A 17,325-nucleotide genomic window follows, 5' to 3' on the forward strand; every position below is an offset into this window, starting at 1 on the left:
GAAGCTTTATATATATGAAGCTAAAATTAATAATGAATTGTAAGATGAGGAATTTAGATAGAAGCTAACGCTAAAATGCTAAAGCAAACAGTATGCAAGATATGTGGTATCAAAGCACAACTTTTACAACTTTATGATTTAATAATTGTACTATATACTCATAAGTAGAGTAACACTTTACATCACCAGCAAAGCAGAGTACTTTATTAACTATTAACATTTTTCTTAATTGAAATGAAGCTATATATATATATATATAGTATATTAGTTATATTTTTTATATTATATAATATAAATATCAGATGAGACATTTTGTTTGGCAACTAACTGAAATAAGTTTAATATGAAGCAGTAAAATTAATTGGATGTAAATAAAACAAAAACTAAAAATCTAAATAGTAATATTAAAAAAAAACATATATAATAATAATACAAAACCACATAACAAACTTGCTAAATAATAAAAACCTAATTCAAAATATGAATACATTTGTACTACCTTGATCTTGGGGTTTATTTTGCAATAAACTAGCCTGAAAACTGACTGTACATTATCTTTAACATAACTATATTCAACAAGCATAAACATTATATAAAGGTTTTTATATATTACAATAATTTATATATATTTATATAACATATTCAAATATATATACAAATATTTTTTACATAACTGAATTTGAAACATTGCAATAAAAAGCAGCTTTAACTAAATAAGCAGTAGTCTTACAACACACTCAAAAGTGCATTATGCACTTTCAATACAAAGCATGCAAACTGGAGTGTAGCATTTTCTTATGTTATGGATGTTGTGAAAGATGGTGAGGGAAGATTTTGTCGGGATGAAGCAGTATATTTAGAGCCTGAATAATGTGTTTGTGTGTGTTTTAGGACCTTCAGTCCTCTCTGGAAGGTGGAAATGGACAGCAAAGCGAGATCCTGCTGTTCTTCAGCGTACCGCACGAGATACACGTACACCAGCTTCTTCACCTGAGAGAGAAAACACATGTCACTGCGAACTCACAAAGCACACATACACTCCAGAGGTGTAAAGAATATCTGTAATCGAGTAAAAGTACCTCACACTGAAAATGAATCCAACTCACCAATTTCAAAACAGCTCGAGTAAAAGTATTTTACTCATACTACTATAAATATAGGCTCAAAGTTGCACTAGTCAGAGACGTGCCAGTGAAAAACAAGTTTATTTTCTAAAACTTACACCTCAAAACTGCACAAAAAAACTATATCCTTCAAAAAGGTCTCTTCAATATAACAGATCAATTAAATTTTGTTAAGTTAAATTAAAGTCAAAGCCTTCTTGCACTGATGTGCTGGTTTCGGCCTCATCGCCGGGTGGGGTCATGTCCCCATCTCACACTTGTGATTCACAGCTACTTGCTAAGTAACTCACATTCACATCAAGTATCCTTGTTGACAAGTTTGGGTGAGTAAGGGCACAACGCACAAGATTCAGTATTTTCAGTGCCCTGTAGTTGAAATGTCACTTTTATTTGTAGCAGAAGTAAACTGCTGCAGAAAAACCTAGGTGCCGTGCAACTGCAACACTCATTACTAATGTAGTGGAGTAAAGAGAACAGATCCTTATTCAAAAATGTAGTGAAGTAGAGAGTAAAAGTTGCTAATAACTTTGATACTCAGTAAAACTGATCTAATGTTAAATGCATTTTTTGTGAGTCAGCACTTGAGCTTAAAGTGACTCATAAACAGAATCAAGCTGCCTTTGCAAACTAACACAAGATTAAAGTTTAACACCAGCCTGAAAAGCTGACATCCTGTAAGCTCTGAGCTGCTCCTCGGCGTTTCACTCACCTCGATGTTCTTACAGGCCACGTTCTTCACCACTGCAGGGAAGAGATCTGAAGTGTTCTTCCCCCGGGCGATCATCTGTGGGAAACACATTCTGATGTAAAATATATAGTGTGATTCATTTATTCTGTGACCCTAAAAAGACTCATCCAGAAATGAAAATTCTGTCTATAACAAATGACAGAATTGTAGTTTTTGGGTGCATCATGCTAAACACTGTGTCCAAACCAGACGTAACATGACACTGCGACACATGACAAAAGATAACTTTGCCATATTAAAGATAATATCAAATAATAAAAAAAATAGAAATAAAAATTTCACAGTATTAATGTCTTTTCAGATTTTTTGTCAAAAACGTATTTAAAAAACAAACAAACAAACAAAAAAAATTACTGAGCCCACACTATTGTCTCCAAATGTGTCTAAGGATATACAGGTGCTGGTCATAAAATTAGAATATCATCAAAAAGTTTAGCTTGACACAAGGAATGCGAAGCTGAAACCCATGTCTTGCATACGTCTGTGTGAAGTGGTTCTTGAAGCACTGGCTCCAGCTGCAGTCCACTCTTTGTGGATCTCCCCCACATTTTTGTATGGGTTTTGTTTCTCAATCCTCTCCAGGTTGCGGTTATCCCTGTTGCTTGTACACTTTTTTTCTACCACATCTTTTCCTTTCCTTCAGCTCTCTATTAATGTGCTTGGACACAGAACTCCGAACAGCCAGCCGCTTTTGCAATGACCTTTTGTGTATTTCCCTCCTTGTGCAAGGTGTCAATGGTCGTCTTTTGGACAACTGTCAAGTCAGCAGTCTTCCCCATGATTGTGTAGCCTACAGAACTAGACTGAGAGACCATTTAAAGGCTTTGCAGGTGTTTTGAGTTAATTAACTGATTAGAGTGTGACACCAGGTGTCTTCAATATTGAACCTTTTCACAATATTCACATTTTCTGAGATACTGCATTTGGGATTTTTAATAATCTAAATTAAAACATATAAACATTTGAAATATATCAGTCTGTGTGTAATGAATAAATATAATACACAAGTATCACTTTTTGAACGGAATTAGTGAAATCAACTTTTTGATGATATTCTAATTAGATGACCAGCGCCTGTATACAAATAACAAATAATCTCGTTTAATTTAAAGTTCCCCATTTGAAAAGTTTGCCAACTACAATTAGCAAGTTAAAGTCACAATTTATTTTAAATATTAATATTGAATCTAAATATATGGTCTACTTTTGATATGCAATCAGTGTTATCTAGTACAGAAACAACAAGGATAGTCTTAAACTTCAATAATAAAATGTGCTATAAGCGCTACATATGAAAGACGACAGTGGGTTTTATTATTGCATCAGTTTGCAATAATATTACAACCAAGTAAATTTGTTGCACTATATTCACTGGACATATTTGCTTGCTACTAGAAGAAAAAAAAAAGGTTTTATAATATGCAGTGATGAATCATTCACAGGAAGATAACAATAAATAGGGTGACATTTGGCTTGTTTCTGAAGGAATCGTGTATCTGCTGCCGGTGCCACCTGTGCTCTGTGAATGGAAACAGTATCAGGTGGCTGTTTGTGGCTTCTGAGCTCTCAATGATAAATATTTCATTCTTGATCTGATCCTTCACAATACAGACAGTAAAAAAGCTCATGAATGTTAAATGCATTTCCAAAGCGCTCGCTGAAATCGCTCATCTCGCGATAGAAACAGATCTGATGCAACAGTTACGAACCGTCGAGAGCCCGGACTTCACAAAGCACACAGTGACAGCGGTATTTACTGCCCTCTATATCAGCCTTCTGTCTATTTACACAGTCGCATAATTACTGACATGAAACCAAATGTCTCTTCCTGAAACACAAAACAATCAGCTTTTTTATTTGACTTAGATTTCTGTGTAAATATCTGGTTCTGTTCATCAATACAGCTATAAAACCGAATCTGCTGGGACTTTATTACTGATGATCCATGAAAACTGTGCATCACACAACGAGACAATGCAATTGACGCTTGAGAGAACTGCATTGTGGGACACCTTACGCATTTTATAATGCACATTTTGGCATGTCATTTAATGCGTTCAGAAAATGTGCATGCTATACACATACTGAATACTTCAGAAATAGTATGCACAAAAAAAAAGACTTAATATCGTATGTCAAATAACTGTATGTTGAAGTAAGACTTGAAAACAAAACAAAAATGTGTTTGGTTTACTCACCGCAACAATACGCTTCATGGCCTCCAGCTTCAAGGAGTCTTTATTACTGTCCAGCATTTCCTTCAGGTCATCGTGTCTGAAGATGTAAAACAAAAAAGACTGTTCTTGTTCTCTCTCTATTAAAAATCTCACAAAGGTGACCATTAAAAGAAGACTCAGAGAGACTCGTTTCAGCTCTTTAAGAGCCCTGCAGACATTCACGAGTTCAGAAGAACCAACCAGAGCAAATGAAATTAAACCTTGCATTAAGAATTCACACAAATTTGACATACAGAGAATCAAAGCAGACAAACACACCCAGAAACACCATCACAGCACGATCTGGTTTTCATAAGCACCAGATACTAACACGGGGGAAGCCACAAACCTCTTCGCTTCTCATTTGGATCGCAATTGCTTCTCCAAGAAATCAGTGATTTGTTGTTCTGACATGCTTCTCTTGAGAAGAAGACTCTCAAATGCATCTTTTACAACGAAGTCTCAAACTGTGATACCAGAAGATATTGCAAAGTTAGAGATCTCAGTATGAACTCGAACATTTCTCATCAGATGACTTGAGCAATACCGTACACATTCATTCATCTTTATAGATGCCAAAAACTGCCTTGTTTATGATGAATTATAGGAAAACCATCTAGGAAAAGTTGATATTCAAATGTAAATGAAATCTCCATTAAATCTCCCCTAAAAGGGCAACTTCTGAGCATTGGTGTTCACTAGAAAAAATTCTATGGGTATAAATCTAAATTATTGGCAATGTTAATGATCCTCCAGACATCTGGAAAAACTATTAATATTAAAATAAATGAATTAATACCAGCTCAAATGACAAAAGATATAATGTCGAGCCAAACTCTTTCTGAATGGCCAGTCTTTAGCTAAGACCCACATCTGATCCTGGGTCAGTTAAACTCGTCGCAGATGAGACTGTCTGACATCCTGTGCAAGAAATACCTGTCTATAAACACACATTACTATAGCAACCACATCCTAATGTTAGCCATCTTGTTTTAGAGAGAAGTCATGAAGTCTCGTTTTATGGCTCTCTCTCTCTTGCCATTAATCACACTGGCTGGGTTTAAATCAACAGTGACATCTGCTCACACATTCACACACAAACAAACTCAATGAACATTATCTAGCATCAATTCCCACTTACTAGTGTGCAGTCTTGCCTCAGCCATGCACAGATGTTAATGTATTTAAAAAATATAATATTTATGTTTGCTTGTTCTTTGATGATGATTCATACACAGCAGGAAATAGTAATTGAGTTCAAAACCATATTTAAAAATGCCTCAATTGAGTGTCAAACATTAAAGGGGGGGTGAAATGCTATTTCATGCACACTGAGTTTTTTACACTGTTAAAGAGTTGGATTCCCATGCTAAACATGGACAAAGTTTCAAAAATTAAGTTGTACGTTTGAAGGAGTATTTCTGTTCCAAAAATACTCCTTCCGGTTTGTCACAAGTTTGGGAAAGTTTTTTTCGAGTATGGCTCTGTGTGACGTTAGATGGAGCGGAATTTCCTTATATGGGTCCTGAGGCAGTTCTGCCGGAAGAGCGCGCGCTCCCGTATAGCGAGGCTGAGCAGCAAAGACAGTTCACTAATCAGAGCGATTCACTGATCAGAGCGAGAGCGTCGTGAAAAGTCACAAAAGAAGTGTGTTTTTGGTTGCCAGGGCAAGACAACCCTGCACAGATTACCAAAGAAAAACAGCATTAAGGGACCAGTGGATGGAGTTTATTTTAACAGAGCATCGACGGAGTTGTGCAAGTGTTTGTGTTTGTTCCCTGCATTTCGAAGATGCTTGTTTTACAAACAAGGCCCAGTTTGACGACGGATTTGCACATCGTTTATTTCTTAAGGATAATGCAATCCCAAGGAAAAAGGGTCACGATCGTGTGTTGGAACCGCAGGCGGTGAATAAAACTGCTTCAAATATCTCTGCCTCCTTGTTAGTGCGTCCGCCTGCCATCGGAGACACGGGTTCGAGCCTCGCTCGGAGCGAGTCGTTGCTGATGCTGCTCTCGTTCAGTTTCAGCCTCTGGATCTGATTCTGGATCATAAATAAACTGCTGAATCTGACTGTTAGCCATGGTTTATTTTGAATGATGATTTTTTCCTCACGGTAATGTCACAGCTTCCAAACACTCTCAACGCAAAAGCCTACTGGCGCTCCGCCCACACGTCACGCCTCCAGCCGGTCGTGTTTTTCCGGGAAAAATCGGTACAGACTATCTTTCTCTTATGAATATAATAAAACTAAAGACTTTTTGGAGTTATGAAGGATGCAGTACTACTCTATAGGTACTCAAGATTAACAGGATATTGAGTGAAAACGAGCATTTCACCCCCCCCCCCTTTAATGACCCACTACAACATCAAAATAGAGCCTTTGTTGCATTTAAGAAAATCAGGCGTAGTAAGATTTTATTATTATTATTTTAAAGAAATTAATACTTTTATTGAGCAACAATGCATGAAATTGATCCAAAGTGGCAGTAAAATCATTTAGGCCTATATAATGTTACAACCCTTAAGAAAGGAAAATATATTTACCAATATATTTCTTAAAATATATTGTGATATATTGTAATATATTATTTTCCCTTTTTATTTTCTAATATATTATATATTTGAATACATTGAATAATATATTGATGATACATATATTATATGATATATTGCAAAATATAAAAATGATTGTCGCATTCAATATATTGCAATATATTGGAAACAATTAATATTAAATCCCATATATAAGAATATATGCCTAATATATTACATGATATTTTCCAATATCCTGCAATTTATTTTTGTTTAATAAGGGAATACATATATATTTCATATAAATGCTGTTCTTTTGAATTTTCTCTTCATCAAATTAAAAACAAAAATAAAAAATAAAAAAAGACTAAAGATTAAAGATGCTAAAAAAATTCAGCTTTGCATCACAGAAATAATTTTCATAAAAAAAGTTATTTTAAATTGTAATAACATTTCCCTATTTTACTGTATCTCAGCCTTGGTAAGCATAAGAGACGTCTTTCAAAATGAATTGTAGTGTATAAAGGTCTGTGCTGTAATAGTCAAATGCCAATCATTTAATATATTCAAATGTATGCAGATTCCAAATGAGTTATGGGCAAATGCAGTACTATAATAAAGTAACAGTCTACAGTGATGCAACACTGGATTTCCACTGATGTCATCACAGATCAGAACCCTGTCAATATCAATAAAAACATGTCAAGCATTATGACGCTCCTAATAATGTCGCAGCGGGCTCAGAACAAGCCAATCAGAGCGAGTGTGTGCCCTCAAAGCTGTTGCGTGAAAACATTGTGAACGGGTCGAGATAACACAATTGGCTAATTAAAAACATTCCCCCGGTGGCTGTCATGCCACTGTCGCTGGAATTAAACGACTATGATATCTCGCAAACACACCCAGGTCCTGCTCTCTGGTTTCCACAGCAACAAAGAGAGCAATAAACTCCAGCGAATAGATTTGTCTCCCACCCAATACGACCATCTATCGCTCCTGAAAAAAGATTCCCTCGGTGGCCTTCATTAGCTGGAAGGGTGCGTGGAGATTCACGCCGTATAAGCACCGTCAAATATTAGTGTGTGTGAGAAGGTGGGGGTGGTGTTTCCTTTCATGCATCAGAGTGTGTGTCCTGTCTTGATGGCTGTGCTAGTCGTGTGTGGATGCGCTCTGTCCGCTCCAGTTACCTCACACACACAGACGCGCGTGCACACGGTGGGTCGTGATCAGAGGATGAACACAGGCTCGGTGATTCAGCAGACATGCTACAGTCAAATACATCATCTCCACATCATGGCAGATTATTATGTCATATTCCAGAGAGCTGTGCATGAACTGAATGCACTGTAAGTCGTTTTAGATCATAAATGTAGTGGATAAACAGTGTCACACATCAGAGATGAGCAAGGGGAAGTCTCTGAATCACAGTATGAACGGCTGCATGCAGAGGGAATACAAACCTGTAATCACTCCTGACCTGCAGTGACTGAGCACCAATGCTTTGATTTACATACTGGAGCTTTTAGCAAATTAATTAGTCCTGACGAAAGGTCTGATTCTGGGTATACTTACACAGTATATTTTTCGCCAAATAGAAAACTATTAGGCCTAAAACACAGTCTAACATATGTATATATATATATATATATATATATATGAATGCATTAAATATATTTATTTAGGCATCAAGCTTGCACAGCAATATATATTATATATAATATATATCATTTTTAACAGGAGTGTTTGCAAAAAGCTTATAGCAAATATAAAAATATATTTATTTTATATTTATTATTTTTATATATTATATTATAACATTTAAGCTTGATGCACACTGTAAAAATATTACTCAAGATAATGTAATAGTAAAAAAAATATGTTCGAAATAGACTGTAACATCAACATTTTATTTAGCTGTTGATAAAGCTGATAGTAAAATTAATGATTGTTGTTGTGTATAGTTGTAAAACATCTAGTAATTTGAAGGAACTCCAGAGCACTTGTTACAGTCACAGTAACAACACAAGAACATCTCAATATGTTAAACAGCACAAAGTAATAGCATTGCATTGTCCCAGCAGCTGCATTTGCATGAGAATAATATTTAACTAGTGTAAAACTGTTTTATAGCATATTGTAACAACCAAATAATTATGTAACATAAGCTCCCTGCAGAGAATCTTATTTGCAATATATCTATATCTATTTTCTTCAAACATGAGACACTTTGAGCTCCATATTATTAAAGTTATTCATAATTCAACACTCCACAGGGCTATTCCTCTCTCTAATGACCTGTTGAGGAGCACAACTATCCGCTCTGGACACCAACTCTGAGACAGTGATGCTCTTAGAGTCTCTGCCAACATTTCTGAAGATCTATATGACTGTACGAACAGGTGCACAGGTGACTATTACACCAACCAGAGCTGACAACTAACAAACCCTCTGCTCAAGAGGTACAACAAGACCAGATCCACTAGGGAAGAGAAAGCAGTAATGAGAGTTTCTCCTAGACAGCAATGGCTCTTAAAGAGCTTCAGAAGTGACCAGATTATAAGAGTTATACCAATTACACACACACACATATACATTCATTGATTGTAATATATAATTGAAAAAAATATATATAATTTATGTAAAAAAAAATATAAATAAATAAAAAAAAAATAATAATAATATATATATATATATATATATATATATATATATATAATTATAATTTTTAATATGTATACATTTCAAAAAATTATTAATATGTATACATTACAAAAAATTATACATTTAGAGTGAATTTTGAATTTAAAAAAATTATCGTTTTTTTCATATGTGCCTATTTTTTTTTCAGAGAAACAACAGAGGCAAAGTGGCTTAAATTGTGCGTTGAAAGAGCATCATTCACACAGCCAATCATGAGAGTTAGCGTACCGTAAAGGTTGCGTTTGAACGCTGCTAAGCCCCTCCTCCAGCGCAGATCGATCTTCTGACCCCTCCCCACCTCCACCCCCACCCCCCGTCCCCCCAGATCTCAGGTGTCGGAGTTCTTCGGGCTGGACGGCGCTGTACCAGTTTTGTGGGCCACTGTCGGGCGTCAGCACCGGACTGAGAGCTTCCTCCTGGCCCTGAGCGACTCCCTGCACACCCTTCACCATGTTCACTGCGTTCACAGGCAGCTGGAGCAACTTCTGCATGGTAGTCATCGTCAAGCTAGTCTGAAAACTTTTGCACCTGTTTAGATCCCCCTGAGACAGGTAAACACACCCGAAGATGATTCTTGAAGAGCCAAGCGTTCACACACACACCTGTAGAATCAGATTCAAAAGCAAGCAGACCGTAAACTCCAAAGCATGAAACAGCCTCTTGTGCTAAATCCTCAGGTCTGGTCTTCAGCTGTCGACACAATGCAGATATCCAGGCTTCAAAGCGCTCTACGTCCTTTCCTTCTTTCACACGAGGCGACTCTGAGAGGTGAGGAGACGAGAAGGGAGGTGAGAGTAAAAGCTGTTCTCATCCTGCTCAGATCTGACTGATGGTGAACACACTGCTCTGATCGCTAAACAAAGCTAAGCCCCGCCTACCAGCACCAGACCCCACCCCTCGTGAAACACACACTTGGTCTCTCCCTCTCCTTCATTCACACCATCACTCTTTACCAGTCCCTGGCACATTTTTCTGTCCCTCGTCCTCTTTTGCTTTGTATTTTCTGCAACGGTCGATTGCCTCTCCCTCTCTCTGATATGACTCAGCTAGAAACGCTGCTCTGAAAAAAGGATTTCACAGGAAAACCCCTAAGTTGGGATGTCGGCAAGCACAAGCTCTGCATTATTATTCGCTTTGAATACTACATAAAAATTCAAAAACACAGCGCAGATATTCTTGCGTGAGTCATACATGTTGTCTTGAGTGTGCGCGCATATTGCACCCTTCACAATTGGCTTCTGTTTCTTGACTCATTATTTGATTCATTTGAAAAAGGTTCAAATATTTCTTACACAAAATTGGCTTTAAAATGTGAAATAACAGGGGTTTTTTTTTTTTGCATCAGTTGCATGCAAAACAGTGTTTGTCTAGCTCAAACTTGTTTTAAAACTGAGTGAAACTGAATCAGACTGATTCACTGATTTTATTTACTTCCATTCTGACTAATACAGTTTAATTCAGTTATTTTCAGTCTGTCCAATTCGGTTTGATTAAAATGATTTTGTTGATACAGTTCGATTCATTTAAATCAGTGTGATTCAGTTCCATTTACTATCATTCTGTCTGATCCAGTTTGTATAAATTTGAATCAATCTGCTTCGATTCGATTCACTTTCATTCTGTCCCATATGGTTTGATCAAAACAATCGAGTCAGTGTCATTCTGTCCAGTTCAGTCTGATTGATCTCAATTTAGTTTTTTTTTCTGTCCAATTACAATTTAAAAATCTGTTTAATTCTATACAGTTTGATTTATTTGAGTAATTACTATTTAGTTTGATTCATTGTAATCTTGTTCAACACAGAATGATTAAATTTGAATCAGTCTGATTTAGTTTGATTCAATTTCATCCTGTTTAATCCAGTTTGAGTAAAATGCTTCAGTTTCATTCTGTATGACATTTTCATTCAAATGAATCAGTAAATTTTTTATTTATTTTTTATTCTCGTTCATTCTTTCCAGTACAGCTTGATTCATTTGAATCCTCCATTCCAGTCAAATTTAGTCTGATTAAAATTATTCGGTTTTATTCTGTCTGATACAGTTTGTTTCATTTGAATCATTATGACTCAGTTAACTGTTATTTTGTCAGATACAGTTTGGTATAATCTTTATAGAAACCAAACTGAATACTTTAATCAGTCTGATCCTTTATGTTTGACACAGCTTGATCAAAAGGATTCACAGTCATTTTGTTTACTACAGTTTGATTCATCCGTCAGCATGTGACGTGGCGTTTCTGAGCCCAGAATAACATGGAGAAGGGGAACAGCCGAATTCACGGACAGATGCAGAACTCACACTGCAGTGCTAAAAGCCACTGACCTCTAAAAAGACATTCTCCTGCGTCAGAAACCCCCAAATCTCTCTAAACACACATACAGAGTCTGTCTGACTGATCTCCATGAGGGTGATTCTCTACAGCTACTCTGTGTATTTAGCTGTTAACGCAGCAGAGATGGAGAGCCTTACAGTAGCAGATCAGAGGGGCGGGTTGCCAAGGCAACAGTATGTGAGAATCGCTTTTCTTCATGTTCACCATGGAACCAGTGGAGCTGCCACGACACACACACACACACACACACACACACACACACACACACATCCTGCAGCTCAACAGTGTCAGATCTCTGTGACAGCAGAGCAGAAATTTGAAAGTGATGATTATGATGATGTGATGATTAAAATATTTATGTTAGCCTCTGTCACATTTATGCCTCATTCACAATAACAACAGCACGAAACGCATTCACAATGCATCTCATTTCCATAACATGACATATTTCTAAGAAAAACAGAATATTAAGTGGGAAATAATTGAGGACAGGGAGTGTAAAATATGTTGGGCTATAATATAATTGGTTATTATTATGTTGATTATGATTATTATTATTGATTATTATTTTTCAGAAGAACAGGAAAGTTGCTTCAGAAGTTATTCTGATAAACATATACATATGTATATATATATGTATATATAAAATAGCGTGGACTGATGAAGGAACTTAAAACTAAATAAAGCTTGGGCTTGGTGTTATTGATTTTTTTTTCATCCTGAAAAAAAATATCACAGTTTTTTTTTTAAATTATGAAGCAACACAACTGTTGTCAACATTGATAATATTAAGAGATGTTTCTTGAGCAGCATGATTTCTGAAGATCATGTGACACTGAAGACTGAAGCAATGATGCTGGAAATTCAGCTTTGATCACAAGAATAAATAACATTTTTAAATGAATACAAATCTACAACAGCTATTTTAAATTGCATTAACATTTCACAATATTACTCTTTTCACTGTATTTTTTATCAAATAAATGCAGCCTTGGTGAGCATTAGAAAGCTTCTGAACAGTAGTGTAGCTGTTACACAAATAACCCTCCACCACAGAAGCTCATTGTAGATCAGTACACATGATATATCAGTGTTTCTATCACCATTAAATAATATAAAAAAAGAATAGTGAGCATCGTCAAGAAGTAAAGCAGAAGTAAAGTCGGGTTTGTTGACTAGTCTCCATGTTCAAATGACACCCTGACAAAAGCAATGATGGGAATAAATGTGCATCTGGCTCCCTCTACCGTCTGAGAGAGAGATGGCGTGAAATAAATGATGGCCAGTGAAAGAACAGATTTATCCAAGCAGTTTTATTTCAGCATTGTTTATATACTATTATAGCATTTATTTATTAATATTGAATAACTTTGTCATGTGCTTCTGCCATTTTCATTTAAATTTAATTTGTTTTAAATTTAGTTTATCATTAATTTATTATTTATTTGCATTCTCTGTTTTAGTTTTAGCACTGGATTCAACAAGCATCAAAAACACAACTGATAAATGATAAAATAGATATTTCATGTAAACAATATTAGCAAATGAACACTGCATCCATCAGCTACAGGATGAGCATGACCTCAGCAGAAACAGACCAGAGCCTTGATATTCTCCACACACCAGACTGAAGCACCTGCCTCAGACGGAGAAAGAGTCTGCCAACACTGATTATCAATCTCAGTTAAAGATCTAACCTCCAGAATCATCACATCTTCACAAGAGACAGAGGTAGAATAGAGGACGAGGAAGAGGAAGATGCCAGCTTCAATGTAAAGATGTAAAATCCTGGGTTAAGGTCACATTTAACCCCGTTTTATTTGTAAGTTTTGGTACCCAGAAAAAGAAGGGGGAAAAGCTTAATTTCCTTCACTAATTATTTTACTAATTTTAGTATTATTTACTACCACAGTATTTTTTATATTTTGAATTAGCTTTTATTTTTATATTTACACTTTTCATTTTCATTTTATTTTTAGTGATTTTGTTCTATGTTTTTGTCATTATTATTATTATTATTATAAATATTTTAATTTAGTTTGATTGCTAAATTGAATTATTTTTTACATTTGTAATTTTGTTATTCCAATTGTGGTGCCAAATATAAAAAGTGTGAATTAAAATCCCAGAGTAAAGTGGAAAACATGGACAAAACTAACTCTGCCTTATATATATATATATATATATATATATATATATATATATATATATATATATATATATATATATATATAGCATTTTTATACTTTTTTATAGTAATATGTTGAATAAGCTTTTATTTTTTTTATATTTGCAGTTTTTTTATCTTAGTTGTGTGAAGCAGTGTGAAGTAAAAACCCAGACTAAAGCATAACTATGTGAAACATGGACAACAACATCCAAGAATTTTTTGTTTTCCAGTCGTTTCTGGGAAGGTTAACTACTGATAATAAAAATAAAACGTAGAAATGTCATCTAGAAAACGTTTTGTATACATGCTATCTTAAGGTTATTACAAAAAGAAAATAATAATCTCTGTCGTTCACCCACAAAATAAGCAATATTGTGTGTTTGTTGAGATGCTGATCTAGAGTTATACTCAACAGAGACGACGGTAGCTGTTCTGGTCACGTGATGCTAGCGACGCTAAGACTACAGGATAGCGAGAGATACAGATTACATGGCTATATTTACACTGTAAAACCAACGATATATCACTGCCATACAAATATTAACCACATAAACCAAACGCTTCACCAAATAAACCCCTAAAACATTCAGAGTGAGGTGTAAAACAGCACAGAAGTCATCATGTGGGACCTAAGCGCTGTCCACCGACTGGTGCTGAAACACAAACACGCGAAGCACACACACACACACACACACACACACACACACACACACCCACGTACACACTCCATTCAGGCCAGTTTATCAAGATGTTTATCATGTCCTTGTTTTTCCATGGAATTCTTTCGTTTATCCGCGCATGCGCACCTCGCCCCGTCTGAGATTTTCTTTGAGGTAAAGGCTCCGGTGGGCCGCCCTCGGGTTACGAGGGTTCACCGAGCGTCTCACCTCTTGTAGTCGGAGGAGAAGATGCCGCCGCTGGCCGGGTCGTGTCCGTACTCGGGCTCGCTGGCGGAGCCGCCTTTCTCATCGCTGAACGCGGAGCTCGCGGACATCCCTGCTGCTGCTGCTGCTGCTGATGAAGATGATGCGGAGCGGCTGAGAGCGGAGACTGAGTCACGTGACCAATTACGCGGTGCTGAAGCGGACAGAGCCGGAGGAGCGCGCATGCGTACGTGAGCACCTCCACCTTTATCCCTGTTCATATCTGTTCCCATTTTATTTTATTTTATTTTCAATACTGTAGTGACATCATATGATATAAACGTTTTATTTTACATTAGATTTTATCTGTACTGTTGTGAGATATGCAAAAAAAAAAAAAAAAAAAAATCGAAAATATAATTTAATTCAGCATCTTATTTTTAGTGAGAGAGATTTCTTGAGAAATCACTTTGAATTGTGATTAGAATACAACAATTCACTTTGAGTTGTATTTTATTTTATGTCCACAATTTAGTATGAAGTATTCCAAAATAGGACAAAAACTGAATATTTTTAAATAATTGTATTTTACTGTACTGTACAATGTACCCAAACACACACACGAAAAATACAGAAACAATAAACAGCATTATATAAAATATTAAAGTGTATTGATTAAGTAATTTATGTATTTATTTATTGTCAGGTTTGCTTTCTATTTTATTTTCATTTATTCTGTACAATATAAATAACCAACAAACGCACATACTCACAATATAGAAACAAGCAATAAGCAATATTTTATAAAATACTAAAATGTATTATTATTACCAGAAGGATTATTTAATTTGGTTAGGTTTTCTTTCTAACCACCAGATGGCGGCAGAGCTTCATCATACAGCTGCTCCTGCTCGCAGAGGTTTGCTCACACTGTCTGTATTAATTGCATAGATTATAACATATGATGAAGAGGCAAGGACTGAAAATATCAACATGACATCATTCTACAATGAAGGTAATAGCAACAGTCCAATAAGAAATTACTTTGGGCAGAGTCTGCTCTGTGGGTGTTTCGGTTTTCAGTTCTCAGGCCCAAAGTTGAAATCAGCCTGCCTGACTAAACATAAAACTTCTCATTGTTCATTCATCTTATAAAATTCTTTAAAGTGAGGCATTTATGCTATTTCTTTAAAGTGAAGCGCAACATGCCAGTAGACGTTTTATGCTCTAATGACAGCTGAAAGAGGCTGTAGTCATCCTAGATAGATAGACTTTCTGTTCTTTGAGGGAACACTTGAGAAATTTTCTTGGATTCAGGAAATCCCTCTTAAAATTTCTTCTCTGTCAACACACGACTTCAATGTAAGAAATATGTGTTTATCTGCCTTATTTTGCAGCTTGTTTTAATGTGAGTGACTTATCTAAATTAGCAGGGGTCTCTAAACTCAGTCCTGAGTTTAACTCCAATTTGCCTCGACACACCTGCCTGGAAGTGTATGGTATGTGAAGTTAGAGCTGGTTCAGGTGTGTTGAATTAGGGTTGGAATTAAACCTTCAAATAGTTTTCTATTTAAATATTTTAAAATGCATTCATGTGAGGCAAAGCTGAATTTTCAGCATCATTACTCCAGTCGTCATCGTCACATGATCTTCAGAAATCATTCTTATAGATTGATTTGCTGCTACTTTTTAAATATAAAGTTCAAAACAGCAGCATTTATTTGAAATGTAAATATTTTAACATTTGTAATCTCTTAATGAGTCCTTGCAGAATAAGAACGTTTTAAAATCCTACTCAAACTTTTGGAAATCAACTTTTCAGGAGTACACAAACAAAAAAGAAACCAACAGTAAGCCACAAGAGCCAAGTTCTGACTTTTGGGATCTTTAAATGTGTGCCAGATGAGGAGGATTTCCCTTGTGGAGTCTTGGTTCCTTTGTAAGGTTTCTTTGTCTGTTTAAACATCCAAGGGGGTTTTCCTCTGCTTGCTCACTTGGGAGTTAGCAAGGTACTATTTTTGGGAAAGCTGACTGGAACGGTGTATTCTGAGAGAACCATTCAAATGATTTGAACTCCTCACTGATATTCTTTCATTAGACCTTCAGACATAGTTTGAAAACAATAGCACAGTTCAAATAAACTGCCTCTCACAGACCAGATCTAATGTTGTGCTGTGATTAGAAGTTCTGTTCTTCAGCTGGTAACAGCTGCTAAGAAAATGATGCCTTAAAAGGAAAACCATGAAACGAAACCTCATGATATCTGCAGCAGTAATATGAGGGGTATAGAAACATGTCCAATCCATATAAGGAAATTGAGTATTTTGCCTTTAACAAAAGAAAGTAATATTTTGCAGAGAGCACTAATTATAAACACAGCATTTAATTAAAATTAACAGACATTAACTGATGGACTGGAGTGGTGTGGATTACTTTGTATTTTTTTTTTTTTTAAACCGTTGTTTGGACTAAATCTGTTTGGTTAAAGCTGCAGTCGGTAACTTTTGACGATCTAGCCGTTAATAAACAGAACTGCTTGCGTCTTGCGGAAGAACATCGTAGCCGGAACTACTTCTGTTTAGGTCTATGAAGAATCACAAAGGTACTGGGTTACTCCGCCGCGGTACCCCCGAA

The 17,325-nt window shown here is 35.9% G+C and overlaps 1 protein-coding gene across 7 annotated transcripts in view; it reads right to left on the reverse strand.

Annotated features, from left to right (window-relative positions):
• The window catches only part of LOC127947345 (AP-3 complex subunit beta-2), a 41,660-nt gene extending 26,778 nt beyond the window's left edge, over positions 1–14,882 (reverse strand). For 4 of the 7 annotated variants that reach the window (XM_052544425.1, XM_052544422.1, XM_052544424.1 and 1 more), the window contains exons 1-4: positions 14,716–14,882; positions 4,071–4,146; positions 1,834–1,908; positions 895–990 (exon numbers count right to left, since the gene is read on the reverse strand). In XM_052544425.1, coding sequence (XP_052400385.1) covers positions 895–990; positions 1,834–1,908; positions 4,071–4,146; positions 14,716–14,822 — 354 coding nt within the window. In that variant the 5' untranslated portion in view covers positions 14,823–14,882. Of the gene's footprint in view, positions 1–894; positions 991–1,833; positions 1,909–4,070; positions 4,147–9,551; positions 10,139–14,715 lie in introns of those variants that run through there. The other 3 variants (XM_052544420.1, XM_052544419.1, XM_052544418.1) reach the window with 1 other exon arrangement.
• Between the last annotated feature and the right edge of the window lie 2,443 nt (positions 14,883–17,325).

The sequence above is a fragment of the Carassius gibelio genome, chromosome A25, assembly GCF_023724105.1.
Source record: "Carassius gibelio isolate Cgi1373 ecotype wild population from Czech Republic chromosome A25, carGib1.2-hapl.c, whole genome shotgun sequence".
Classification (NCBI taxonomy): domain Eukaryota; kingdom Metazoa; phylum Chordata; class Actinopteri; order Cypriniformes; family Cyprinidae; genus Carassius; species Carassius gibelio.